The following is a 27,747-nucleotide window of genomic DNA, read 5'->3' as shown; positions in this document are numbered from 1 at the left end:
GCTCATGCTCACACCCCAGGCATAGCCCTCAGCTCACTGTAGTTTCAGTCATGATGGTGTCCCTCTTTTTGCAGCTGATCCACACTGACCTGGAGGAGGAGCCTGGCGACCACAGCCCAGGCCAGGGCAGCCTCCGTTTCCGACACAAGCCACCCACGGAACTCAAGGGGCCAGATGGAATCCACATAGTTCACGGTAGCACGGGCACACTGCTGGCCACTGATCTCAACAGCTTGCCTGAGGACGACCAGAAGGGGCTAGACCGCTCACTGGAGACTCTGACAGCCTCTGAAGCCACTGCCTTTGAACGCAATGCCCGCACCGAGTCGGCCAAGTCCACCCCTCTGCATAAGCTTCGAGACGTCATCATGGAGAGCCCCCTGGAAATCACGGAACTGTGACGGACAGCAAGGCTTGCTGCTGAAGCAGGGCCATGGCCGGCCCTTCGCCCAGGGCAGCAGCCTTTGTGAGTGACCCTGGGCTGGCCCTGGCAGCCTGCACAGTTGCTCAGATTTGCATCCTGCCAGAAACTGATTCAGCATCTGATCTCTACCTTCATAAAATTGGTTATTTTTTTAAGAAAACTTTAAAAATGCTAAGTGTCTAAGGACAAGGCAAGGACGAGCGCTGGGGAAGCCCCAGAGACTTAAGACTAGCTGATGCCTCCAAGAAACAGGGGTCCAGCACAGAACTGACAACCCAGCTGACCCACCTCGCCTCAGTTCAAGCCCCACTGTACTTCTGCCTCTGGACATCCGGGCGGCTCCCTGCCCCTGCACACACACGTGGATGAGGCAACCAAGCGTCCACCCCATCTCCCCTCATCGTCTTGAGGTGCCCAGTTGACATGACTGATGTCCCCTGGGTTTTGAATGTAGAGTGTTTGTGTGTATCCCTTTTCTAAATTAAGTTATCCCCTCAAGATTTCCTCCAGGTTCTGTTTAACTGATACTCAGTCAAAGTTTCTGGAATGCTCTGTTTAAAAAAGCAACTCACCTGGAACCAGCAATACACTGCCTTGGTGATGTATGAAGGTTCTGGGGGATGGGAGGGAGCCTCTTGGTCAGGAGAGGCTGCTAGGAGCTAAAGGGGAAGTAGGCCCAGAACCCATTCTCTTCTGATTGAGGTGTCAAAGAAACACAAGCCCAGATCTGGTTAACAGAACTTTATTAAGTCACAGAAACTTTAGTGCAAAACAAAATCTAGGTCCATTTAACTGCACATGCCCATCCTGCTGGCTGTCTCCTCACCAGAACGATCCACGATTCTTACACCCATGAGGTGAACAAGCAGTTCAACAGAGCTACGGGTACGAAAGGCGTATGGGACCCCAAACAGCCAGGCAGAGACCCCATTTCCGGGTCTCACAAACAAAAGACCAGGCCCACGACTGTCACACGGCACAGGCAAGTTACATTCAGAAGTTCCCCCTCCCCACCCTACCCCACAGATCCCCAACAAGGCAGACGGGAAGACGGGAAAGCAGAATGAAGGCTGACCAGGGACGGCAACGTCCCAAGCAAGCCACCTGCAGCAGGTGCTTCTCAAGTCTCTGTGCTGTGGCAATGGCCATCCCACACTCTAAAGGCCTGATCACTCTGTGCTTCTAAGCATCCAAATTAAACTCCTTGGTAGCACAGGAAGTTGCGCAGTTCCCTCACGCTAGGAGATGGCCATGATCCCTACACACCGAGAGGGCTCAGCACATGCTCCTGCCCTCTGGCTCACCACCCCCCTCCAGCAGGTGGGTGAAAAGGGCAGCCGGGGAGCTGAAGCCCAAGTGTCCTCATCCTTGGAGCAGAAATGGGACACGGAAGTGGCTGTCAGCGCCTCTTACGTGACAGAAATGCTATAGTAAGGGACAGGAGATGGGGGAAGACAAAAGGGGGCTCCTACTTATTAAGTCAAATAGATCTATGTGTTCATTACCCTAGACCCACAAGTAGGCGACTTCTGCAAGCTGGAAAGCTAGTTCCACACATGGCGTTTGCAATGATCGACAGCCTGGGAGGAGAAAAGGAGACAGGTTAGTTAGGTCATACAAGACAGACATTCATGGTTCACTCCTTGTCAGCATCAGTCCAAAGAAGTGACCTGGTTTTACTGAAGCCATGGATGCTAAGAACCTAGAATACTATCAAAACAGGACCTGTGGCTCTGAGCTTTGAGATATCTTAAAACCCTGGTCCAGAATCACTGACCCCCAGATCCCGCTGCTTGACTGAAAAATCTTACCCAGTGGCAATAAAGCCAACTAGGAAAAGCTCAAGAGGGGCAGACTCAGGCCCACATGCTAAACATGGGCCACGATGGTGCAGACCAGCCAGCACAAGAAGGAATGACAAAGCTTTCTGCACCAGAGGCCAAGGCCAACACCCCATTAGGGAAAGCAAGCCTGGCTTAAGGCTTGAGCTAAGCCTCGGCCAGGAAGTATCCCCTGGGACCCGTGGGGACTTGTGCAGAGGCAGGGGCCATGGGCCCTACAGGTTTGATGCGATTCCTAGTGGCTGTGCATGAAGCTGATGAGTGAGAAAATACTAGGGGACACTGAGATGGCTCAAAGGACAAGAAGCATACAAGCCTCACACTCTGAGCTCGGTCCCCAGGACCAAACACTGGTGAGAGAAGAGAACCAGCTCCAAAAGTTGTCACACATGCCCATGTGTCATCCCCGACAAGAGCAGTTAGAGCTGTGACTCTTTGCATAAGGCGAGCCCAGTCACTCTGTAGAAGCCATCTAGGACACTCACATTGCATCGGGCAGCAGTCTCCATGTTCTGACACCAGTAGCCTGGGCCCCAGACACACTTCTCGGTTCCCAGCAGCAGCTTATAGGCAGAAGGGCAGACTCCAATTTTCTATGACAAGACGGGAAATGAGCTGACATACCAAGCCCCACTCAGAGCTGAGACTGAAGCACTCTTAGCATCTGGTAGAGGCCGCCCATTCAGCTCCCTGCCCCACTCCACCCACCTAGACTCCACCCACTTAGACCACATCCATGCAGCTACAAGGCACAGGCACCGGGCTTACCGAGCACACAAAGGAAGGATCCATCACCTCCACAAGGATTTCCAGCAGTAAGGGCTCATACTCAGCCACAAATTCATCACACTGCCAAGGAAAGGGGCGTGGGTCAGTCTTGGCTGTCCACGGAGCTGGACATTCCATCAGAGACCCTGATGTTTCAGAGCCCAGGGTCCAGAGGCTGATCACTACCCCAGGGCCTTCTTCCACAGCTCCATGAGCCTCTGAGCCTCTCAGCCTCTAGGCCTAGAGCACAGAGGGTCCCCCTGCACACTGGGACATTAGCAGTGAACGGTCATGCCCATACCTGCTTCTGGTAAGGGTCTGGCAGGAAGCTGCAGCCCTTCTCAAGTGCAGCCAGGATCTCCTCCTTGGTGCTGTTTTTCTCCAGGTTATGTTCCAAATAGATGACCAGCTTCTTGCACACCTCACAGAACCCCCCGTTCTTCTGAGGAGGCACATGGGCTACAGGAAAGAGGACAAAGGGCTCAGCACTGGCAAGGTGCTTCTTAGCCAACAGTGGCTCCTCCTTCGCACAGCATGCCTTGGACTTACCGCGCAATGCAGACTGCTTGGGCTCTTCAGGCTGTTTTGGCGGTGCAGGCTCTTTGGGCAGTGCAGATACAATGGCTGCTGCAGGTTGTTCAAGGGTCCCCACCAAATTCGGGTTGGCAGAACAGAGGCTGATCACACCGCACAGAAAGTTCGGGTTCACCTCATGCATGAGGACGTCCAACAGGGAGGGGCCAAATGTTACCAGCACTTCCTGGCACTTGGTTGAAGCAGGAGCAGGGAGCAGGGAGCAGGCTTTACTCAAACCTTTAATTAGAAGTTCCTAAAACAGGCGAAAGGCTCATGAGACGGGGCTAGATAGAAAGAAGAGATACTAAACCTGCTAGTTAAGACTCAGGTGCTACAGCCCTCCCCTAGAGACCTCCCTCCTGGGTACTGGGGTGAGCATTTGCAGGAGATGACTCCTGGCACCTTCTGACTGCAGTAGCACACCTCCCCTCCCCCACACAAGGAGGTGGCATACCTCAGTGGCATTGTTGATAATCAGTTCAGACAACTTGCGCATCACAAGCTGACAAACTTGGCAGAAAATCACATTTTGGGCCTGGATCACATCCTGCTGTGAAAGACGGGAGTGTTTTAAGACTGGGACCTGACCCCTCAGGCATGCTCTTATCACAGAATAGCAAAAAGGACAGGACCAAGAGTCTTCCATCCAAGGCCACTGCCTTGTAAATGCAAGGTGAGGGCAGCTTCCTCAGTGCCAAGGTGTAATCCCTGATCTACATGGTGGGAAGCCCGCCCCTTTCCTTCACCTTCTACAGTCCCTATACACCCAAAACCACCCTAGTCCCATACTGCATCAAGTGTTGACACAGCTGTCCCCTCGGCTTTTCACACTTTGCCACCCTGTGATCACGTAGATGGCAGGCGGTGTATCTACCTTTCGAGGACTCAGTCCTGAAATCTCACTGCACCTGAAACTATTGCTTGGAGTCCACCCCGAGCAATGTGGTTCTGGAGGAAACCTCCATACCTATGTCTCCTGTCTCTGCTGTCTTAGGAAGACCAGAACCTCTAATCCTAACGACTCTGCCTTCTCCCCATCTGGTGTTCACGGAGAGAACAAACTCTCTTACTCCATCAGAAGCCTTACCCTTTCATGCTGCTATGCACTGAGGACAAGGGAAACAGAACAGGATGGCTGATGGCCAGAAGCCATGGGTGTCCTAGAACCAGAGTAGTGTGTCCAGGAGATGGAACAGAAGAAAGCTGGTGGCCAGACACCATGAGCATTCTTGAACCAGAAGAATGCACATAGCTTTCTTTGTGTGAAGGCTTCAGGTCCTGAACAGACACTTATATCCCAGGAACACAGGGATACCAGAATACTACCTGACCCAAGTATATTCAATGGAGATCCATTATGGAATAGGTAGCATACCCTAGCCAAGGAAGGCTCTAAGGACACAGTACTGCCTATGTACACCCACACAGGCATGTGTACACAGCCTCAGCATGTGTTCTGGGAGCCTCCAGTCTGTGCTGTGGCTCTGAGAGACAAGACCCAGGAAGCACATGTGGAGCCTGGAGCTGGCAGGGTCTGTTGAAGAATAAGCGTTCCCCAAAAGCATGGGGCTGGGAACTAGATTATGGGCACTCAGAACTGCTCCAGGTCTCAGCTTGAAATACATTCCAAAGGCAGGCAGGGCCCAGAGAGGACGTGACAACACGGAAGGGGAGGGTATCAGTTCCAGTCAGCAGAGAACAGCAACAGAAGGTACCTCATAGGGGTCCGTCAGCTCCAGGGCAGGGAGGATATTCTTGATGGCCTCAGTGGCGGGGACCAGAGTCCTCATTGGCACTCTCTTGACCTCATCACAGAAGCCAACCATCACACAGATTTCCTTGGGTTGCTGAGGAAAGCACAGCCTCTGTTAGCCTGTGTGCTGCCCTCAAACCCTGTGGGCAGCACACTAAGGTCCTCGGGTAAAGCTCACTCTTCCCACTCAGGCTGGCTGAGCTCTCGGACTCAAGCCAAAGAGCTCCAACTAAATCAAGATCAGCACACGTATGCCCCCTCAGGCAGCCTCTGGTACTGTCAGGGCCACCGTAGCATGGCTCAGTGTCAGAAGTAAGCTCTCTGGATGGGGACTACACACCCGTGATCTCACCGAAAGCCCAACGTGACCATGTCAGAATCAAAACCACGTGGGCACACAGCCCTGTTTTAAAATGGTACACTAAGGGGGAAGAAAGGCCGCTTTCCCTAAAGTCATGTTCTGTGTTCACAACTGTACACAGCACATGTGAGAGCCCAGGACCCGAGCTCACGAGGCACCTCATCACAAGGGCTTCACACAGATCCCCTCTTCTGACCATCACACTGTGAAAGCCAAGAGCAAGCCCCGTCCGCAGACCCTGAGTACTGTGTGAACCAACTGCAGCCAGCCCTCAGCTGAACCCAGCACGGGAGCAGGGATGCTGAGAACAAGACCACGAACAGCTGAGGGCAGATGTCCTAAACTCTGTCTTTAACGAATCTTAAGATTGGGAGATAGATGTCAGAGCGAGAATAAAGGTATAAAACCTTTTTTTTTGGGGGGGGGGCAAGACTCAGGGGGCCTATCTCTCTGAAGCACAGCATAAGTGAAAATTCAGGCATTTCCATCTAAGTCCGCCCCTGTGAGATTCAAATGCCCCCCAGCATCTAGAACTCAAGCCTGAGAGCCTGGATGCAGGACTCAGAACAGATCCGCAGGGGCAATGGCTCGGCCAGTGTGAACACTGATTCCCACAGCATCCATGAGGCTCTAGGTGCCCCAAGACCCATCCTCTAAAGGTAGAAGCCACAGCTGAGAGGCCGTGTACAAGGCTCTCCATCCAGTAGGCCAGGGATTATCTGCACCTAGTTGGCTCATGCAGAAGCACTGGGTTAGGGGAACAGCACTAAGTCATGCAATGCCACGCACTGTGAGAGATACAAGGTGTTCTGCCAGGGGTCTGGCCTTCACTCGAGGAAGCTAAGATCCCGCCACCACCACCCTGGTGACAGGTGAGTGCTATGTGGTAGCTACACCTGAAGTGCTCAACCTGAGGGAAAGGACATATGGAGAGACCCTTCACGGTACCCGTCAGAGCTCACCAGACCAGACCAAAAATAAAAAAATAAAAGCAAAAACAAAACAAAACAAAATAACAAAAAAAAAAAAAGAGGAAGAGCCGACAACTAGAAGCAGCAGACCACTACCACAAGCGAATTCTGTCACATACCTGATCCTGCTGTTGAACAAAAAAAACAGGAAATCGGAGGAGACAATAAGAGAAAGGAAAGGACACAGCAGTTAAGAGAAATTAAAACAACCATCGAGCAGTTAACCTGACCCAGGGATGTCATCTCAGTTAAGGACAACAGCCTGGCCTGGCAGTGAGATGTGGATGGGGCCTAGAGCTAGTCCAGCCCTGAAGGGACAGGCATGCACTGTAGCAGCATGCTGGAAACTGTCCTCATGAAGGGCCTCTACACCCAGAGCTGATCAGAGCTTTCTGGCCTTCCTAAGGGCTACACAGAGCAAACTCCAGCCTCAGGACAGCTCCCGGGCTTTGGCTGGGGAATTCCAGCTTCAGTTATCCTAAGTGACAAACAGGGTGGCTGTAAGAATGCTATCACCCCCGAAGGCAGTCACAAAGGTCATAAAAATGGTCATATGAAATATCTTCTATCCACATTTTGGCTTAATATGTAGCCACATGCAAGGGTAATAACCAGCTGGGTGTGGTCGTTTAATCCCAGCATTGGGGGGTACAGGCAGGCACAACCAGGAAACTAGAAAATGAGACCAATGTTTTTAGGGGAAAAGGCAAGTGTTTCCCCTTTTATAAAAAAGGCATTTGTCTCAGATGGCATATAAAATGATTTCACTGGTCTGTTTTCAAAACCCAAATAATTTGATAGAGAAAAGCTTTAAAAACATCTCCCCCAGTATAATGGAAACGATAGTTACCCTGAAGGAAGCAGCTTACCAGGCCACTTCACATCAAAGGGCATCTTTACCATGGAGGTCTTTACAAGCTGCCTTTAGATGTTTGGGGCATGGGCAATGATCCCAAACAAGCCACCCGGCCAGATGGGCGGCTTGGGCAGCAGGTTAGCCCAGCAGCTGGATGGTTTACACGAAGCAGTAAAGGGCCCAGGTTTAAGTGTGAGTAAGGACTCATGACAGTCCATGAGACAGGAGACCGGGCATCTCACCCGCTCACTCAGCTCTGCCAGTCACATCAGTGAAGCCGGCACTGACAACACTCTAGCTGTCCCTTGTGCTCCATGTGTCCCACCTCGCACAGACAGTGAGCCCCACCCCACCACGGGACAATATCAAATGCCAGTTTAGGAGCTAGGGAACCGAGTAGCTGACTCCTTTCTTCCTGACCCAGAACACAGACTGCCTTTGAAATCTCCCACCCGCTTAGTGGTGCTGCCCCTAAACAGATCCCAGCATTCAGCCATCTGACAGCCAGCTCATGCATGCACGGACTAGCAGACCCAGGCTACCAGGACAGCCACCGCAGGCAGTCCAGGACCACAGCTAAGGAGCAGCTAAGGAAGACTTTGTGGTTGGAGAATGGGCTGGGATCATGAGGAGGAATTTGCTGAACAGAGTTTACTCTGACTGTCAAGTGGAAAAGGGAGACCCCAGAGCATGGAGTCATCCAATGCAGACACTGAGCAGAAGCCCTCACCACCTACCATGTGCATCATCATCTGGACGGCGACCTCAGAATACTGGTCAACATAGTTCTTGCACTGCAGAGAGAAAGGTTCAATTCACCACACTGATGACTTGCAGACAGACATGGACAAGCCTATAACCCCAATGACTAGAGGCTGAGGCCAGCCTGGGCTACACAGGAAATTTCCCAGAATAGGTCTAAGTGTCTCCGCAAGATTTTCTAAGATAATATAGCAATTTGGTTAGTCTACCCCCTATTTAAAAAAAATTGTAGAGATGTCAGAACAAAAGACCCGGCAGTCCTCAGTGTCTGACAGCCCAAATGCCTCCCAAGGCCACAGAGCGACCATTATTATTAGCAAGATAGAGAACATAGTTGCAAAACCCTGGTAGGAATCTTCCAAAGCCATTCACAGGCCCCCAGGGGCGAGTTCTGAGACCAGAGCTGAATGCCCCTCGAGCTGCTCATCGGTCAACCCACTTCCTGGGGAGACAACGGTGAGCCTCATTCACAGACCGCAGCCCTTCATTAAGGGAAAGGGGATGCCACGGATCCAGGCAAACTGAGGTTTATCCCCGAGGACCCACGGTTGTCCTCAGACAGCCGTACATGCGCTGTGAGTGGTGTCTCTAGTGTACATAGTGACAGAGGGGGGAAAAAGCTTTACCAAAGTGATTTTCCTCCATTGCAGATTCAACTAACCAAAACTAGATCTAGGTCTCGCTGAACGCAGCCAGGGAAAGGGGCACCCTGATGCACTTTCCTCAGAGCCACACTGGGAGGTCATGACCTGCTGCCCACCCCACCTCAGAACATTATCCAAACCATGAGGGGTACAGGCTTACTATGTCAGACACGCCTGGCCCGAGGCGGTCACAATCCTCCTTGACGTGGTCCACCAAGCCCTGGACAAAGCTGGAGTTGGTCCTCACAGCAGTCTGGATGTCAGTCACCAACTTCATACAGTCCTGGCAGACGTCCTCGTTAGCCTGCAGGCAGAGCAGCAGCAAGCTCAGGTAGAATGCCCGCCACACCTCGGGAGCGGCCACAGCACTAGCCACACAGGCTCCGTGTGCCTGAGAGTCAGGCTCTCTCTTCAGCGGCTGCCTGAACTCACTTTGGTTCTGCTACCCTCACCCCCACCCCACCCGCCTTCAGCTAACCTTGGGCTGCGGCTGGCTGCGAGGCCGATCCTGAGGGTACAGCAGGAGAGGGATGTTGGACATGAAGGGGGCAACCACGCGGGCCAGGTCCACCTCCGGGATCTTGTTGGACTCCAGCTGTCTCTGGTTTTGCTCGGCCAAGTACTCCTGAAGGGACTGGCAGAGGTTGAGCGCAGAGCACACTTCCCCGGGGTTGCTCTGGAAAGGAAGGAGACGGCTGAGAGCCCTTCCCACAGGCAAGAGCAGCCTGCCGCCATCCAGTCAGCTCCTCCCTTGTGTCCATTAAAAAGAAGCTACACTACTCGGTGTATCTAGGAAGAATAGGACAGTCACCTGCAGGCCTCCTGGTGCCCCAATGTCACTGCTGCTCAGTCAGCTGAGTAAAGAGTCAGAGACCGAGTCACGGCCAGTGCACAAGCTACAACTAATGCACCCACCTGATTTCAGGCACACATCTTCCATGCGGCTCACAAATCCTCATCTCCTACTGTGACCCACACTTGTGACCACCTCAATTCTATCCCACTCGACCTGCTTCCTGGCACGGCCATTTCAGCAAAGAGACTCCACTCCCCATTTCTCAGAGACCCGGAAGACGTCCCCAGTCCTTCAAGCTCCTGTACCCCTCCAAGGCCAGTCCATTTATCCTTCAGAAGAACACAATGTGAATCTGTCGCCACCACCCCTCCTAGCAATCAACGTGTGCTGTCCTTCCATGGGGGCACGGAAGGCTTTGGGGGTCCCATGCACACCTTCCTCACAAACCCTCCGCTCCACCTTTGGCACTCTTAGCCCCACTGCCTGTGCAAGGAGGCCTACGAAGAAGACCTACAGGAGAAGCCTGAAGCCACGAGCGCAAGCACACCTCCCCGTCTGGGCCCTAGAAGTGCCTTAAAGGACCCTGCCCAGTCACCTACCATCTCCCCCTTAATCATGTCCAGGATGACAGGCAGGTAAGAGTCAACCACCTCCTTGCAAGAGGCTGACAGGCTGGAGTCATGAATCCACGCACAGGTCTTCTCCAGGTAATGGAGGATCTCCTCCTGCAAGAGGACATGCACAAGGCAAAAGTGACTCCATCAGTGACTCCAGCAACAATCAAGAAGGCCCAAGTTTGTACCCTCAGCATCCAAATACACAGTAGCCAGGGCTGGCAAAGTATACCCCAAACCCCAGTGCTGGGGGAGGTGGGCAATTAAGTTTGTGTATCAAAACAGGCAGCTCCAAAGCAGTAGCTGGCCAGTCGGTCTAGCTGAAACAGCAAGGCCCTGCTTAGGGAGGAGTCAACCTCGACCTCCATCCGCCCACACACGGATGAGTAAACCCCACATCACAAGTGCATACACACAGATGACAGTATGTAAGCTGGTGTGGCGGCACAGGCCCATAATTCCAGCACTCGGACGGCCAAGGCAAAAAAGGCAGCGAGTTCAAGGAAGGCCTGGGCTACCTAGAAAGACTCTGGTTAACAGCCAGGGCTGGAGCCTTAATCCTAGCACTCTGAAGGCGGAATCAGGCATAACTGAGTTTGAGGGCAGCCTGGGATAGAAACACCCTGCCTCAAAGAAAGGAAGGAAGGAAGGAAGGGAGGGAGGGAGGGAGGGAGGGAGGAAGGGAGGAAGGGAGGGAGGAAGGAAGGAAGGAAGGAAGGGAGGGAGGGAGGGAGGAAGGGAGGGAGGGAGGGAGGAAGGGAGGGAGGGAGGGAGGGAGGAAGGGAGGAAGGGAGGAAGGGAGGAAGGGAGGAAGGGAGGGAGGAAGGAAGGAAGGAAGGAAGGGAGGGAGGGAGGGAGGGAGGGAAGGAGGGAGGGAGGAAGGGAGGAAGGGAGGAAGGGAGGGAGGAAGGGAGGAAGGGAGGGAGGGAGGGAGGAAGGAAGGAAGGAAGGGAGGGAGGGAGGGAGGGAGGGAGGGAAGGAAGGAGGGAGGGAAGAAGGGAGGAAGGGAGGAAAAGAGGAAGGAAGGAAGGGAGGGAGGGAGGGAGGAAGGAAGGGAGGAAGGGAGGGAGGGAGGGAGGGAGGGAGGGAGGAAGGGAGGGAGGGAGGGAGGGAGGGAGGGAGGGAGGGAGGGAGGAAGGGAGGGAGGGAGGGAGGGAGGGAGGAAGGGAGGGAGGGAGGGAGGGGAGGGAGGGAGGGAGGAAGGGAGGGAGGGAGGGAGGAAGGAAGGAAGGAAGGGAGGAAGGGAGGGAGGGAGGGAGGGAGGAAGGGAGGGAGGAAGGGAGGGAGGGAGGAAGGAAGGGAGGAAGGGAGGGAGGAAGGGAGGGAGGGAGGGAGGGAGGGAGGGAGGAAGGAAGGGAGGGAGGGAGGAAGGGAGGGAGGAAGGGAGGGAGGAAGGGAGGGAGGGAGGGAGGAAGGGAGGGAGGAAGGGAGGGAGGAAGGGAGGGAGGGAGGGAGGGAGGGAGGAAGGGAGGAAGGGAGGAAGGGAGGGAAGAAGGAAGGAAGGAAGGAAGGGAGGAAGGGAGGGAGGGAGGGAGGGAAGAAGGGAGGGAGGGAGGGAGGAAGGGAGGAAGGAAGGGAGGAAGGGAGGGAAGAAGGAAGGAAGGAAGGAAGGGAGGGAGGGAGGGAGGGAGGAGGGAGGAAGGGAGGGAGGGAGGGAGGGAGGGAGGGAGGGAGGAAGGGAGGAAGGAAGGGAGGGAGGGAGGGAGGGAGGAGGGAGGAAGGGAGGGAGGGAGGGAGGAAGGGAGGGAGGAAGGGAGGGAGGGAAGAAGGAAGGAAGGGAGGAAGGGAGGAAGGGAGGGAGGGAGGAAGGGAGGGAGGAAGGGAGGGAGGGAGGAAGGGAGGGAGGGAGGGAGGGAGGGAGGGAGGGAGGGAGGGAGGGAGGGAGGAAAAGAGGAAGGAAGGAAAAGAGGAAGGAAGGGAGGAAGGAAGGAAGGAAGGGAGGGAGGAAAAGAGGAAGGAATTCTATGCTTCCTGGGACCAGTCACACAGACGGTACAAGTATACATGCAGGCAAGACACTCATACATATAAAAAGGAATTTTATATAAATTTTTAAAAATTAAAAATGAAATCTTTATGAACAAAACAGACTTGCACCGCCAAGCCTGTATGTCCTGTAAAGTCCGACATCAGTGTGTGCCTGCCACCCCTCGGCCAACACTACTCTCTGGAGCCCCAGAGACCCCCAGCCTCCATCACAGCCCACACCCACCCTCTTCTTACCTCAGTAGCATTATCTTTCAGCAAGTTCCCAGCTTCGGTGACAACCGTTTTGCATATGTCACAAGGAAGGGATTTCTAGGAGGAAAGAGCGAGACAGAGAAAGTTCTGCTTTGCCCCGGGCCCCGCCTCCCGAAGGTGCTATTCTAATCACTACCCAGCTTCTGACTCAGAAGTCTGTGGCCCCCACTCAATGCACGGGAAACTTACTGAGAAAACAACACTCAACCCCTTCTGAAAGCAAACATTAGATAGTCTTGGCCACAGGATAATGAGCGATTGATTAGGCCATGTTAATCAAGTTTTCTTCTCTTTCTAAAATTGGGCTACCAGAACCCAATCTCCACCAAGGCAAACTCAAGCCATCGCTTCCCTCCCCCACCCACCCCCTCGTGGGTCCTAGAATACCCTGTCACTCTCTGCTTGGTCTCTGAGGTACGGAGAAGAATACATGGGAAGTCTACCCATCTGCCTGCACTCCTCAGAGCCCTACAGCATGTCCCATCCATCACCATCAACACAAAGGCAGCCATCTTCCCAGTGTGGTCACAGCTGGGAATAAAATGGCAGACAGCCTTCTCAGGGCTCAGACAGTGCTCAGCCTGGGAAGGACAAGGAAGATGAGACTCTGAGGGCCCACAGGGGAGGGAGTGTGAGGCCACGAGAGACAAGGTGCCTATGGGGCGGGAAAAGTAAGCTGAGCACAGTCGGGGGCAGGTCCTGTGTCCAAGGAGAACAGGACAAAGAGCTCTGTGGACACTGGGAGGCTGCAACGGGCAGCATGGAGCTGGCACTCACTGCTGTGGGCTTGCTCCAGACCATCTGCTGGCAGTGCTTCACAGCCCTACAGTCCACCGCCGTCTTCACATCTCTGCACACTACTGCTGAGCCCCCAGAGCAGATCTTCGGGTCCTGGACAGGGCTGGTCAGAGCTAAGGGAGAAAGAAAAGCACATGAAAAGGGGCTCCTTTCCAACAGGGCCAATACATAAGTACGCAGGTTAAGAACTAGCTCTGCCTGCCGGTTGAGCCATCTCTGGGCCCTCGATAGCCCAAGAAATGCAAAGTGCATCACAGAGTGGCTGCAAGGTAGAGTCTGTCCTAAGTCGTGGGACTGACAGGAGGCATGTGTCCTGTGTAGCTCTTAGAAACAGTGTCAGGTTTTGAGTCCTCAAAATCTGACTGTAGTAATCCTAGCACTCAAGAGGCTGAAGCAGGGGATGATGAGTTTGAGGCCAGCCTGGGCTACTCAGGATTTTATCAGACACGGAAGATGGGATAGCATGAGGACCAAACTCGGGCAGATATCAGGACGCTGAACCAACCAACCTCTGATGAAACAAGAGGCACATGGCTTCAACCAAACAGGAAAACCTATGGCCCTCAGTCACACTGTCTCACCTTGAATACCCAGGGAGTCCACGCCTGCATCCCACAAATGCGTACCCCACACAGGGACCCATGAGCAGGCTCTTGCTAAAGACTAAGGGAATGAATGACATGTCCGTTGCTGGAGCTCCTTCAAGGTCTCTCAGCAGTCAGTCTGACCCAGTTCACAAGCCTGACAGCCACACCTGTTCAGACATCAGCACCCATCCTGTATCTTCTCCAGCCTTCCTGGCCACCAAACATGCACACCCACATGTGCGCATGTGTACTTGTACAAGCACACACACAACACGCACATGCACATCCCAGTTTACAAAAGCATCTTGCTCTCAAGCTCAACTTCCCAGAGGCCGACCAGGCTGAAAAAGAATAGTGGGGCCATTTGGCCCAAGTCCCTCAGAGCTAATGAGCTACAGGGCCGTGTTCCAACACAAAACGCATGGCTCAGTGCTGCCAGGGAAGGAAAATGGCGGCCATTGTCAGGCAAATGAGGACCCTGAGGCTAGCAGGCTCGAGCCCCAGCAGACTAGGAAGGCAGCAGGCTGACTGCTAACACCGCCTCCTTCCATCCTCACCCTGGACGTGCTATAATGACAAAGCCACCAGGTTTCTGGGGACATGGCTGCTCTCACAAGCCCAAGCCACAGCAGACCCTGTGGTTGTTTTGCCTTCCAGGAACTTGACACAGAAACCATGTGCTTTGGCCTGGTGACTGAGGTCTGAAAGTACCGGGATACAGACCCAGCATCTTACTCAATCCCTACACACTAGCCAGTGAGCCGTCCCTAAGACAGATGTCTACCACCCTATGGGCAACATCCCAGCAGTGGTTAGGGATCTGAGGGCACAGACAGAGGCTCACATCTGCGCTTTAACCACAAGACCTAAGGCTGCAGCGGAGAAAAGGGAAGACCCAGACGGCAGAGCACCCCTCAGAAAGCGAAATAGGAACACTGAGTTGTGGTGGCACGCCTATAAACCATACACTGGGTTGGGGCGGGGAGGGGGGTGGTCTGAGCTGTGAGCCTCTTATCTCACAAGCAGAGAGATGTGGGGAAGGGGCTGCGTCCGTGGGTAAAGGTGCTTGACAGCAAGCCTGACTGACAGTCCGAGTTGAGGCGCCAGGATCCACACCATAGGAGAGCAGGGAAATGATCTCAGAGGCACACATGGTGGTTTTCAAACAGGCAAGGAAGCTGCCCTGCCTAGACAGGGGAGTGGAGCTGTTCTGTGTGTTCCTAGTTCCCAGAGCACTGTGCAACTAACTAAAAGCAGAGGACCATCCTTAATCCAACTAGGGACATACCAAGGAAAGAGCTGGGTGGCCTTCCAAGGCACTGACATCCAACCCCGGGGTATTTATCAATAACTATAAAATAATTATCCAGGGCTGGAGAGATGGCTCAGTAGCTGATACCACACACTGTTCTTACAGCAGACTTGAATACCTCTAACTCACTTCAGGAAGATCGAACTCTTCTGACCTCCATGGGCACCCATAGTCATACACACACACACACACACACACACACACACACACACACACACACACACACACATACATACATACACAAACACACACACACACACACACACACACACACATCTTTTTCAAAAAATGAAAATTAATCCAAACCCCTTTTTGATCAGTTATATTCCCAGGCCACATTCTGGCCGCCATTCTCCCCTCCTACATTCAATTCTTAAAACTAACTTCCTTCTCCAGCGGTTGGCCAGCTACCTCTAAGAACGTTCTTAGACTGTTTGCCTGAGCTCCTAGCGGGGTCTGATTCAACCAGCTGTTCTCCATGTCCTTGTAGATATGAACAGCACTCAGCACACACAAGTTAAACTCTACACTTCAAGGGCCTGGCCCAGGAATCAAAGGCCAGGCTGCAACGGTTTTCTGGGTGGGGTGGACACTGTTGTTCTCCCTTCCCCTTTCAGTCTTCTGAGACAAGGCCTCCATGTAGAGCACAGGCTGGCCTCAAACTCAAATCCTCCTGCTTCAGCCTCCTTTAGGCTGAGCTGAAGAAGTATGCCACCATATCGGACTTTAGCTTTACTCCTAGCCCTTGTGAGGCTAACAAATGATACACACTCACACTCACACACACACACACACACACACACACACACACACACACACACACACACCATGGTTCCAGACCAACCAGGACTACCAAGTGAATGAAACCCTGTCTAAATAATTATGGTGACACAAGCCTGAAACCCTGTCTAAATAATTATGGTGACACAAGCCTGTAATCCCAGCACTGAAGACTGAGGAAGGACTACTGGGGCTATCCTGGGGCAGTAAGTACAAAACCAGCCTAGTACTCGTAGAAAACCTTGTTTCAAAAACTCAAAACCAAGACTGGGCTTGGTGATACAACCTTAATCCCACCCAGCACTGGGAGGCAATGGCAGGACCACAGTGAGACCTTGTCTCAAACGAAACAGAAGCTATTCACGAAGGTCGATAGAACTCAGTGGCAAACAGAGTGCTTGCCTAGCACATGTAGGAACCAGGTTCAATCCTCAGTCCTGGCAAATAACGTAGTAACAAAATAACCCAACATAAAACTAGGTATCAACAGAATTATACAGTATTAAATATACCTGTCAGGAGCGGTTTCATAGCAGCCCCAGAAGCTAGACTCAAAACACTCCAGAGAGCTGGTAAGATGGCAAAGAGGAGGTAAAGGTGCTTACTGCCAAGCCTGATGACCTAAATTTAATCCCCAGGAATCACGGGTGGGGTGTGGGGAAAGAACGGACTCTCACAACTTACATACTGTGGAATGAGTGTCATACATAGAAACACTCATACAAGTCAGGTGTAGGAGTTTAGACCTGAAAGTCCAGTAATTGGGAGACTGAGGCAGGGGGATTATGGAAGCCAGCTGGTTCTTAACAAGATTCTGTCTCCAAAACAAAATGAATCAATGTCTAAGGTGTGCACACTGCCAAGCCTGACAGCCTGGGTCAGATGCCTGGGACTCACAAGGCGGGAGAAAACCCACACTCACACCATGGCGCATGTACACCTCCCGCCACCACCCCTCCCATACATACATAAAACAGAAGGCTGGGAGGCTAGCACTGCTCAGAACTTTGTGTGGTCCAGGCGCTCTTTAGCCATCTTGAAAGATTTAAAGCTTCGGATTGAGACTTAGACCCATCACCACCACTGAGCAATGTCTAATTAGTGACACAGGAGACATGACCTGCCTCCCACTCTAGCTGTCACTTGCAATCCAAACAGCCTTAAGTGAGCCACTGCTCTTCCAAGCTTGTGTGTGCAAACCTTCTGATGTCAAAGGACTAAAGAATCAAGATGATCTAATCACACACAAACACTTCAACTGCCTGAGCTCACCACAACCACCAGCCCTTCATCTCTCGGGGACTGTAACTGACACCCTATGCCATGCCAGCCTGAGTGGAGTGGAACTCACTTCCAGTCATACGCCCTGGAGACCTCAGTCTCTTAAGTCTGCACATGGGGTGTTACTAGTACCTGCTTCAAGGGATCTGCAAGCGTTACCTGACACCTGTAAAACGTCAGTCACACGGTGAGTGCCACTGTCATCTGCAGCTGTGACAGCAGCAGGTCCCGCTGGTGACCCATTTTCCTGACTAGAATTGGACATGTATTTTATCAGACACGGGAGCACAGAGATCTGTAACCCAACAACTGCAGCCCAACAACCCCAGTGACTGTTAGCCATGGACCCCAATCCCCAAGAGTGAAAGGGAAGTGAGACCAGGACACCTGCCAGGAGCTAAACAAATTCCACACAAGTCAGAATGGGGGGGGGGGGGAGGGGGGCATCAAGAAACAAACAGTGCCATTGTGACCATAACACCGGGCAGTAGCTACCTGCTGATTACCCTCGAGGAACTCCCTACACCAGACTCCCATGTTTGGAACATTCCTGGAACCTATTTATACACACGTGTGTGCATGTCACGAGTGTGCATGCATGTGTGAAGTTCAATCACGTGTGTCACTGCTCAGGAGCCATTCATCTTGAGTAAGACAAGGCCTCTCTCTCACTAGGGCCTGGGGCTCACGTGTTAGCTTGTTACCTTGACTGACCAGAAAGCCAGGATCCACTTGTCTCTGCCTCCGTGCTAAGACTAGACACAGTCGGTGGCTTGCGGGTTCTAGGGATCAAACTTAGGTCCTCATGCTTAGTCAGCCTCCCCTGCAGTGCAGCAAGCCACTTCGTGTACAGACATTTCCCCAAACCACGGAAGCTTCTCCTTGTCTGGAAGGATAAGGACTGCAGGCTGAGACCAACCAGGACCGAACGCCCTGCCTGGCTGCACACTAACAACTTGCTCACACAATCATCTGCAAAAATAGGAACCATCTCTAGACCATCTGTGGACACGAAACTAAAAAGCATGAGGGCCTTTGGTTCCTGGGGAGCTCTGAGATCTACGTGGTCAAGTGGAAACTGTGAGCCTGGATGGGAACCCAAAGGGAATCCTAGAATTTATGTTCTAGAATTTACATTTCAGCATAAAACTGTTTTTCCTGGGGTACTTTTAAAATCAGAATAAGCCTTACAACTGCTTACAACAGCTACTATTCTGTAGAGAAGACAAGCCATTCCCAGCATCCTGAGGGCAGGACAGAAGACTACTTTGCAGTAGGGTCTATCTATGCAACAGGGTCTGTTCATGAGAGGCCATTAAACATCTTATGTGAAACTTTGATGCAATGGCTGGAAGCTCATCAGCCCTCTTGAAATATGAAGGAAGAAAGGATGCAAAGTGTGACCGCGTCTCTAGACCACCAGGTTCCAGAGACGATTTTATGGGACTTTGGGAGTTCTAAGTCTAGATCCCTGGTTTCTGCAGTCGAAGCTACATCCTACTAATAATATGCATGCATAATCAACCAGTTTGTTCACCACAACATCTCCACACAAGTCTTTACCATATGAGGCTTGCCCCCACTGAGGGCACACCCGTCTAGAGCATGCACCTGCTCACTCACTATTCGTCGAATAGCCATTAAACTTGGACCGTCCTCGTGCATCCTTGTGCCCTCCTCCTTTAACAATTTTATGTAACCTGTGCTAATACAAATTGAATTTAATTACCAAAAGAGTAAGAGAACATGTTCAGCCTCCCTAAGCAACGGCATTCCACAGCCTACTGTATCTGCTGCCTGGGGAATGCATCACCATGGCAACAGCGGAGTTGCCTAGAAACAGGAGAGGCAGAGTAGTCTTGAGTCCCATTTGCAGAAAGAAACTTCTCAGGGGAATGGATAGATACACAGCAGTGTCGGTCTCTGCACTCAGCCAGGCTTCCAGATGCCTTCACTGGCACTGCAACTTGTCTCCTTGCTGAGTCCTGCTTACAGAACCTGAATTGTGTGCAGCCCGTTCTGACTTTTGTAAGAGCCCAACTCAAAACAAAAGTCCTGACAAGGCACGTCTTTCAAATGGCCACACATCAGGTGATGTGCTGAACTTCCATATACTTAGATAACATTGACTCTGGCCTGGCCGTGAGCACGCCCAGTCCTGAAGGAAGATCCAGCAGGGTGAGAAGGTACAGGGAAGGGCCAGGACACAGCAGCATGGTTCTACAGCCTTGGCATGGCTCTGGAACCTCAGGAGAGCTGCTCACCCACGCCAATGCTCCGTGACAGGGCCAGCAAGTTGCAGGCTGAGAAACAGACTCAGTCGGTCAGCCCCGCCCACCAGAACGGACCCCTGCACACCAAGCCATACAGCCCTGGCACTGGCACTTCTGAAGATGGCCCACCGACACACCCCCAAGAGGGGAATGCTGAGATCTGAACTTGACCTGTGTTGTGGGGCTGCTCACCGTGAAGGTCTCAGACACAAGTGTGCCACCTACAATGTCACTCTGGGCTTCCTTTGTTTGAAAACTGAAACCTAACGTTTCAACCATCCTCTCTTGACCTAAAACATGCTGCGAGAATGGCTCCCATTCAAGCTGGTTGCTTGGCTCTCCCATGCTGTCATGAGGACTAAGCCAACCTGCCTTGAGTAGTAAGCACTTGAGCCACCTCGGAAAGGGCTGGATATTCTGGCTGCAGGCCCTGGCCAGAAGCTATTCAAGGTACAGTCTCAAAAGCAGGTCCCAGAGACATGGAAGAGAGGTAGGAGTACTGTAGGCTCCTCATAACACCGACTGCTTCTCCAGGAGCATCTGACATGTGGTCTAACCGACTGAACGCAGAAGCAGCTGTGCCCAGTGGTTTGGGGAGGAAAACAGGGCTCAGTGGTGAAGCGCTTGCCTAGTACGCACAGACATTGGGTTCCAGACGCTGGGTTCCACCCCCACCCCCAAACCACACACAGCCACCTGTGTGCATCGCTGATGCACACACGAGGGACGAGAGGAATGATGCAGACAGCAGCAATCCATCCACAGAACGAGAGCCCTCTGGAGCCTGAGTAAGTTCTACACATAAGGGTCCTAAAGGGACCCTCTCCTCCTTCCCGGGAACTTTAACTAATTAGTTTCTTTCTATCACTAGCATGGACAGTGGCAGGGTTCATGGTGACATTCTCATGCATCACTGCAGTCTGCTCAAAGTCCCCCCCACCCCCATACAGCCCACTGAAACCAAACTGAGAACCAGAGAGAACTGCTGATTTCTAGAAGTGTGGAGAAAATTACTTCCCCAAATTATGCTGGTTCCCTTTTCAGATTCACCTCGCTTCCTGGGTCCTACATCCTATGGAAAAATTATCTCCCACAGGCACTGGAGGGGGCGTCCCTCCAGCCTGAACACAAATGACTATGAAAATTAGCATTTCACCTCAGCCCAAAGAGTCACTCTGGATTCATCAACTCCCAGAAACGTCTTAATGTTACCCTCAGAGCAGAACATTTAATCCAGATAATACAGCCTTGGTGAGCCCAGCATGAGAACACCGTCCTATGATCCCAGCTCTTCAGACTGAGGCAGGAAGATAACCAATTCAAGGCCTGTGTGGCTACAGGACAAGGGCAAGCCTTTGATACTTACTGAGACCCTGTCTTTAAATAAGAGAACTTGGAATATAGCCCAGTGGTAAGGTGACTGAATGCCTAGCAGGACGAGCAGGAAGAATAAGACAGAGAAGCAGACAGACCAGGTATGGTGGCAAACAGCTATAACTCCAACACTAGAAGAGTGGGAGTAAGGCTGCTATGGTTCGAGGCCAGCCATAACCACACGACACCCTGTCTCAGTCTACTCTGCTAGCCTGAGCTCAATCCCAAGCTCTGAGGATAATGAGTCTGACACTATTTTTTAAAGACGTATTTTATTTATATGTTTGTGTGAGCAGAGAAGTGCCAGTGGAGGCCAAGAAACGGCACCCAGTTCCCAGGAACCAGAGCTACAGCCAGCTGTGAGTGGCCACGTAGACATTGGCCATCAAATTCTGGTCCTCTTTGCTCCTAACCACTGGACTATCTCTCCCGCCCCAATCACATCTCTTTATTTATTTGTGCATGCATACACTCTCACTACAGCAGGCACTGGAGGTCAAAGGACAAGCCGAGGGAGGATCTTTTCTCTTCCTTTCACCCTATGAGCCCCAGGGACTGAGCCTATAGACAGTGTAAGCTGTAGACACAGTGAGCAGCTTCCCAATAAGCTCAGAGGAAGACAAAGCTGCAAGGGCTTCGGGGCAAGGTGGGGCTAGCTCAGAGCAGGGCTCCCGCATCGATGCTCCAGGGAGGATTTCAGCTCATCCACACTTTTTATAAAAATCTCTGTGGGCATGCGTCCATGCAAGTGGAGGTCAGAAAATTTACAAATCAGTTCTCTCCCCCAACTATGTGAGTCCTGGGGTGATATCAGACTCAAATCTTGGAGGTAAGAACTTTTACATGCTGAGCCATCTTACCAATACATCAACACCAGGAACACTACACACAGACACAGACAGACAGACAGACAGACAGACAGACACACACACACACACACACACACACACACACACACACACAGAGCTAGGTGACATGAAAACTAGACAAGAATACTAAAACAGGGGGTTGGGGATTTAGCTCAGTGGTAGAGCGCTTGCCTAGCAAGCGCAAGGCCCTGGGTTCGGTTCCCAGCTCTGAAAAAAAGAAAAGAAAAAAAAAAAAAGAATACTAAAACAGGAAATGAGACTACTGGGTAATTTGGTAAAAACCTACAAAGTCTGCAATCTGTTCAGTAGTGTCTTCCCTAAGCCCCACCCTGCCCGCCTATCCTGTGATGACAAAGCAAACTGATTCCTCCTCCAGGAAGAAGCAAGCGGCCTCCTTAGTTAGAAGGAATGAATCCAGGTTGCTTAAGCCAAAAATGGAAGCAGTGCACACAAACAGATTTAGCTAGGTGAGGGGTTACAGGAACTGGCCATACTGTCTTTGTAACTAACTCCTCTGTAAATCAAAAGCATTGAGAGCAGGAGGAGTGTGTGAGTGACTCCTATTGACGCAGGAAGATTACCAATGGTTCCAGAGCAATCTGGGCAGCGCAGTGAGTTACAAGCCAGCCAGAGTAGATACGCTCTCAATGATGGTATCAGAAAGACAGCAAGCAAGCAAGCAAGCAGGGCTGAGGGGCCGCTGTTGTCTACGGTTAGCACCCAGGCCAGGCAGGAGTCACTGGCAGGAGACCGACTCTCAGAACCTATTTCTCAACCTGGTCACTGAGTACACGGGGTTCACTGTAATTCTCCTACCACCTTTCTGCATCTAAAAAGATCATGAAGCAAGAACAGCCCCATGCCACCGTTTCTGGAGGGTCTGTGGGTATAGCTCAGTGTGTAAGATTCTGAAGAAAGAGAGTGTTCACTGAATCAGGCAGGGCATGGGACTTGAACAGACGAACCCCAGGATCCAGTTGATAACAACAGGTTTAGATCCAAGTGTTTAGATACCTTAAAAGCAGTTGAGATCCATGAGGCATAAGGCTAGCCTGGTAGTTAAACCTGGTTCAACTAGGGTACTTTCTAGTGGCTAGCTGACAACTTGTTTTCCTAACTCTGTAATTATGTCCACAAACACATTATCAATAGGTCATTTAAATTCGTTGCTTATCTACAGCACCCTTTGAAATGAAAGAGGCCAGGGAAAATCACCAAGCCAAGGGCAGAGGGTCACTGTACTTCTGCTGGTGGGACAAGAACAGAGAACCTGGTAATATTGGTGTGGTACAGGGAACGGTACTTCGCCAAGATAATGGACGAAATTCTCAGGACAGCAAGGGAGAATGTACCAACATACCCGTGACTTATGAAGAAACCAGGAGGTTAAGTACCTGGCAGGAAGTGTTGGCAATGAGATTCCGCTCTGCTCCACTGTTTCATACCCAACCTGAACTCAGAGTTCAGTGTGGCTCTGCACACCTGCAAATCTCCACTTACAAGGCAGAGGCAGGAAGAGTGCAAATGACTTTCAGGCCAGCCAAGACTAGAGGGCAAACCCTCTTAAAACCTAGACTCCATAGGACTTTAGTCTGAACCCTCATTGGGCTTGGAAAAGGCAATGAATGAAGTAACCAGTGCTTTTACACTGAGGTCTCCACCCAACCACTATACCTACCCCGGGTTTGGTCTATATACCTTTACTATGTAGACCAGGACGGACTCAAGAAACTGCCCCTGCTCCAGAGGGCTGGGATTAACGGGGTCTCTCTATGCAGAGTGACTGGCCTGGACTTCTACATAGACCATGCCGCCCTGAAACTCAGAGACTTACCTACCTATGCCTCCCAAGTGCTTCGATTAAAAGCCTGTGAGACTGCACCCAACTGGCCCACATTTTAAAGCTGGAAGCTGCTGGAATCCAGCTCCATAGTAAAGTACTTAGCATTCTCAAGGTCCTGGCTTCAATCTGCAGGTCTACAATCAAATAGATTAATAAATAAAACAGTGTAATTTGAAACTAGGGACAGGGATACAGTACACACCCATAGCCTCAGCACTGGAGTAGTACGGCAAGCAATCCAGGCCAAAAAGGAGGATCTGTGTTCAAGGATGACCTTGAGCCCCGCATAAAACTCACCTTCATTCCCAGAAGTCAGGAGTCAGAGGCAGGTGGATCTCTGGGAGTTTATGACCAGCCTGATCTACAGAGTGAGTTCCAGAACAATAGTGACTGGGACCATGTCTCAAAAATAAATAAATAAATATTAAGGCTGAGCTAGAGGTGGGGCTCAATGGGAGAGCTTAGTATACACAAAATCCTGAATTCAATGCCGGGTACCAAAACCAAAACCAAACAAGCAGGTCGATGTAATTGGTGCTCTTGCCTTTTCTCTGTACAGAAAATCCAGAAGTCCATTGCTGTTCCTTACTTAGCTCGTGAGAAGAAGCCCTGAGTTCAAGCCCCAGTAACAGGGATGGTGGAACATCTGTTAACTTCCTGCCTGGTGGCCAGCTGGGAAACAAGGCTTAGAGCCTAGAAGCCAGTACTCCAGAATTCCTGTCAACAGCCTGCTTCGCAAAACAGTCAGCCATTATCTAAGCGGCAGGCTTTGGCCTTAGGGACTTCCCAGAAACGGTCATTAGGCAGTATCCCCAACCCTATATAGAGTAACAACCTGCCCTTCCTCTTCCTGTCCATTTCAGATCCTGCCAAGAGCCTGGATGATCCAGTTTCACAGGAGAAAATGGGAGTTAAGAGCCTCGGGTGCTTGCCAGGAACATGTAAGGCCTTTGAGTTCACAGCATCATAAACAAACACGGGTTAGGTTCTCCTCTATCCTGGACAATTCCATCTACCTCAAATCCAACACACTTCAAAACCACCTGTCGAATACACTTCAAGAACCTGACAAGAAGGGCGGGCAGATGGCTTGGTTCTGCTGCACAGGCCCCAGGGCCTGAGTTCAGATGCCCAGCACCCACATAAACAGGGAGTGGCCACACCCTGGCCAGCACTGTGGGGGGCGGGTGTAGAAGGATGGCTGTGATTTGCTGGCTACCAGCCTCTCTCCTGGGTTCAGTGAGAGATATGGTCCCAAGGGAACACAGAAAAGGATTATGGAGTAGGCCTAATGGCCTCCTCTGGCCTGCATACCCCACACTGTACAGACACCCAAAACACAAAACTAACAGAAGATAGATAGGCACAGTGGCTGACGCCTGTAAGGCTAGCACTCCCATGTGTGAAACCAGGATTGTCTTCAAGGCTAAGGTAAGTTAGAGGCCAGCCTGCCTGGGGTACAAGCAGGAACCTGTCTTTTAAAAAAAAAACCAGCACACTACCTTTGCTAAACAGGATTAACTTGGCAGGTGAAACTGGGGGTTCCTGTTGCTATTCCTTACTTAAGCAAGCTAGGCTACAAACTCATGTGCAAAAACATCTCAGAGAACACTGCCTCAGAATGCATAGACATTAGTCAGAGGTTAGCCACGGCCTCAAAGACAGCATGGTCACCTCAGCTTTGGTGCGAGCATTTGCCCCATGCCACCTCTATGCTCAGCTGGTCAACTCTGACCCACTTGTTCCCACTGGAGCAGTCCCCCGACTGCATGGCCTGGCACTGCACTAAGATCTGATACTGGGTGAGCAAAGTTGTTGCCTGCAAGCAGGCAAGATGCACCGTGGAGTTGGGGGCTGGCCCTGCAGACAACAAATGATGCCCTGTGCTGGTCAGGCCTAGCCTGCCACCGCCTCTGGAGAGTGTGTGCATGAAATTAACACTCAGCACAGGATTTCAGGGGGGATAAGTATATTTATGTTTGTTTCTGTGTGTGTGTTGGGTGCAGGGGGCACGCACATCTGCACTTGTGTTCTGCAGATCAAAAAACCCATCCAAGTCATCCTTCTACCATGTGGGGCCTGGAAACAGGCACCTGTCCCATTCCTTATGAAGAGGTTAAATTGACCTTTAATTCTTTTAGCATGCCTTTGTTTTCTGTCTAGGTGGGAAAGGCAGTCCAACTGGAAGGCTAAAGAGTAGTCAAAAACAAGTGTCTGTACCTCCAGGACTCTGTTAAGACTGGATGGGACCTGGAACATTCTAAGCACCCAGAACATCATTAAAAGGCAAGCAAGCTATGGACTATCTGGAGTTTGAGTGGCACCTTGAGCCCATAAGCCCTGAGAGCCTCAGGGAGCACACGTGGGCTACAGTCATCACTTTACCAACAACTCAATGGTGGAGTCAAGACAAGCTACCATTTCTTCCTGTTATCAGTGCGACCTTGGCGTAAGGAGCCAAGAGCCTGGAGTTAGACCAAGGCCATCATAGGACCCTCCCACCTACCTAAGCACTCACAATGAAGAAGGGACCCAGTTAACCAGAATCCGGTCAAATGAACTAAAGGAAACAGGTAAGGGCTATAGTGTGACTTGGTAGAGTCCACATCTGCCACACTCGGATTTATGGTCCAAGTTCAACGCCCCACACTCCAAAAAGAGAAAAAAAAAGAAGTCTGGTTTTGGTGGTGTTGGTGAGTCAAAGCTCACAAGTTATGCATGACACAGTGCTAGCAGGACCAAGTGCATTTCTTCTCATTTTTCTTGCAACAGAATCTCAACATATAGTCCAGACTAGCCTTGAGCTTTCTTTCTGTGTAACCCAGGCTGACCTCAAATTCAAGATCCTCCTTCCTCAGCCTTCCAAGTGCTGAAATCACAGGTTTTACTACCCTAACCCGATCAAAACTTTTTCTTTTAAGCACTTGTAACTCCCGCTTAGGAGGCAGAAGATGAGGAGTTCAAGGTCATTCCCAGCTACATAGCAAGTTCAAGGCTAGCATGGGCTACAAAAGAGTTTAAGAACACTTTAGGGGTACTTAGCCAGACTTAGAGAGAGCCCCCTTCTACACTGAGTGGCTTATAAATAAGCAGACCCTGAAATTGAGAGTTAAAGATGCCTACTTCCTTTGGTGGGCTTTGACCTGAAAACAAACTTGAGAGGCGCCCCTCTAAGGGAAGACTTATGAGGACAGACCCGCCACAGCAAACCAGAATCAAGGTGATGTAGTGGGTCCCCTGGCGCTGCCTCGGCAACCCGCAGAGCTTTCTAAAATCATCGGAATCATTTTATAAACACTTGCTACAAAATAAAGGCTGGCCAATGGCTTTGCCAGGTCAGACAGAAAAGACTGGAGTTCCCATGCAATGGAGTGCACAAAACTGCCCCCAAGACCGACTACGCTGAGTTCACACAGAAGTCAAGATCATCCCCGGTTCTGGCAGACACACAAGCGCTTCCTGCAACTCCTATACCGGTGCAGTCTAGGGCAGAGGTCACGGGCCAACCTGACTTGTAGGATGGGGCTCCAGGCCATGTCTATCACCTACGTCAGGACAGGGACAACACAGCGACGGGAGAGGTCACCGAGTCCCGTCTCCCCCAAACCCCATTCCAGGGAGAAGCGTAGTCACCCGCAAGGCCTTGCACAAACAAGGCCTGCACACACGGGACACGCCGTCTCCCCCACCCGCCCAGTTGTCCCCACTCGGGTTTTCAGAGAATCGGGCACAGGTCCCCTCAGGCACCGGCCCCGATCTGCGCCTGCGCACAGCGCGGCCAGGCCAAGCGCACCCCGGGAAGCGAGCGGAAGGCAAGGCCGGTGCGGGAGGACTGCCCGGTTCCTGGGATCCAGCGAACGCAACAGCGTCCTTCTCTCTCAGACCAAAGCACCCTTTGAAGCTCACCGGTGACCAGAAGGCTGGCGAGGAGAGCGAGAGCATACATGGCGCCGCTTCACTCCGCAGGCTGCAATGCAGATCGTCAGCTGACCAGGCGCATATAAATCTAGCCCCAACCCCGCC

General features: G+C 51.7%; 2 protein-coding genes and 1 long non-coding RNA gene across 7 annotated transcripts in view; 2 read left to right on the top strand and 1 right to left on the bottom strand.

Moving 5' to 3' along the window:
- The window catches only part of Cdh23 (cadherin-related 23), a 382,621-nt gene extending 381,261 nt beyond the window's left edge, over positions 1 to 1,360 (top strand). The window contains exon 69 of one of the 2 annotated variants that reach the window (XM_087596750.1): positions 75 to 1,360. In XM_087596750.1, coding sequence (XP_087452876.1) covers positions 75 to 401 — 327 coding nt within the window. In that variant the 3' untranslated portion in view covers positions 402 to 1,360. 2 annotated transcript variants of the gene reach the window in all.
- On the bottom strand, positions 1,151 to 27,747 carry Psap (prosaposin). Of its 4 annotated transcripts, none has more exon segments than NM_001190236.1 (15): positions 1,151 to 2,004; positions 2,751 to 2,858; positions 3,034 to 3,114; positions 3,335 to 3,492; positions 3,583 to 3,862; positions 4,064 to 4,159; positions 5,325 to 5,456; positions 6,814 to 6,822; positions 8,288 to 8,344; positions 9,117 to 9,260; positions 9,435 to 9,632; positions 10,352 to 10,477; positions 12,590 to 12,664; positions 13,385 to 13,518; positions 27,631 to 27,747. In NM_001190236.1, coding segments are annotated over 15 exon segments (1,674 nt in total). In that variant the 5' UTR covers positions 27,671 to 27,747; the 3' UTR covers positions 1,151 to 1,968.
- LOC147998628 (uncharacterized) lies at positions 20,343 to 27,707 on the top strand. Its single transcript, XR_015645839.1, has 3 exons — positions 20,343 to 20,426; positions 24,588 to 24,665; positions 25,888 to 27,707. It is a non-coding gene; the product is annotated as an uncharacterized LOC147998628 (long non-coding RNA).

This window comes from Rattus norvegicus, chromosome 20 (genome assembly GCF_021556685.1).
Source record: "Rattus norvegicus strain SHRSP/BbbUtx chromosome 20, alternate assembly SHRSP_T2T, whole genome shotgun sequence".
In the NCBI taxonomy this organism is placed as follows: Eukaryota; Metazoa; Chordata; class Mammalia; order Rodentia; family Muridae; genus Rattus; species Rattus norvegicus.
The sequence above is the reverse complement of the archived record's forward strand: the minus strand, read 5'-3'. Positions and strand labels throughout refer to the sequence as shown.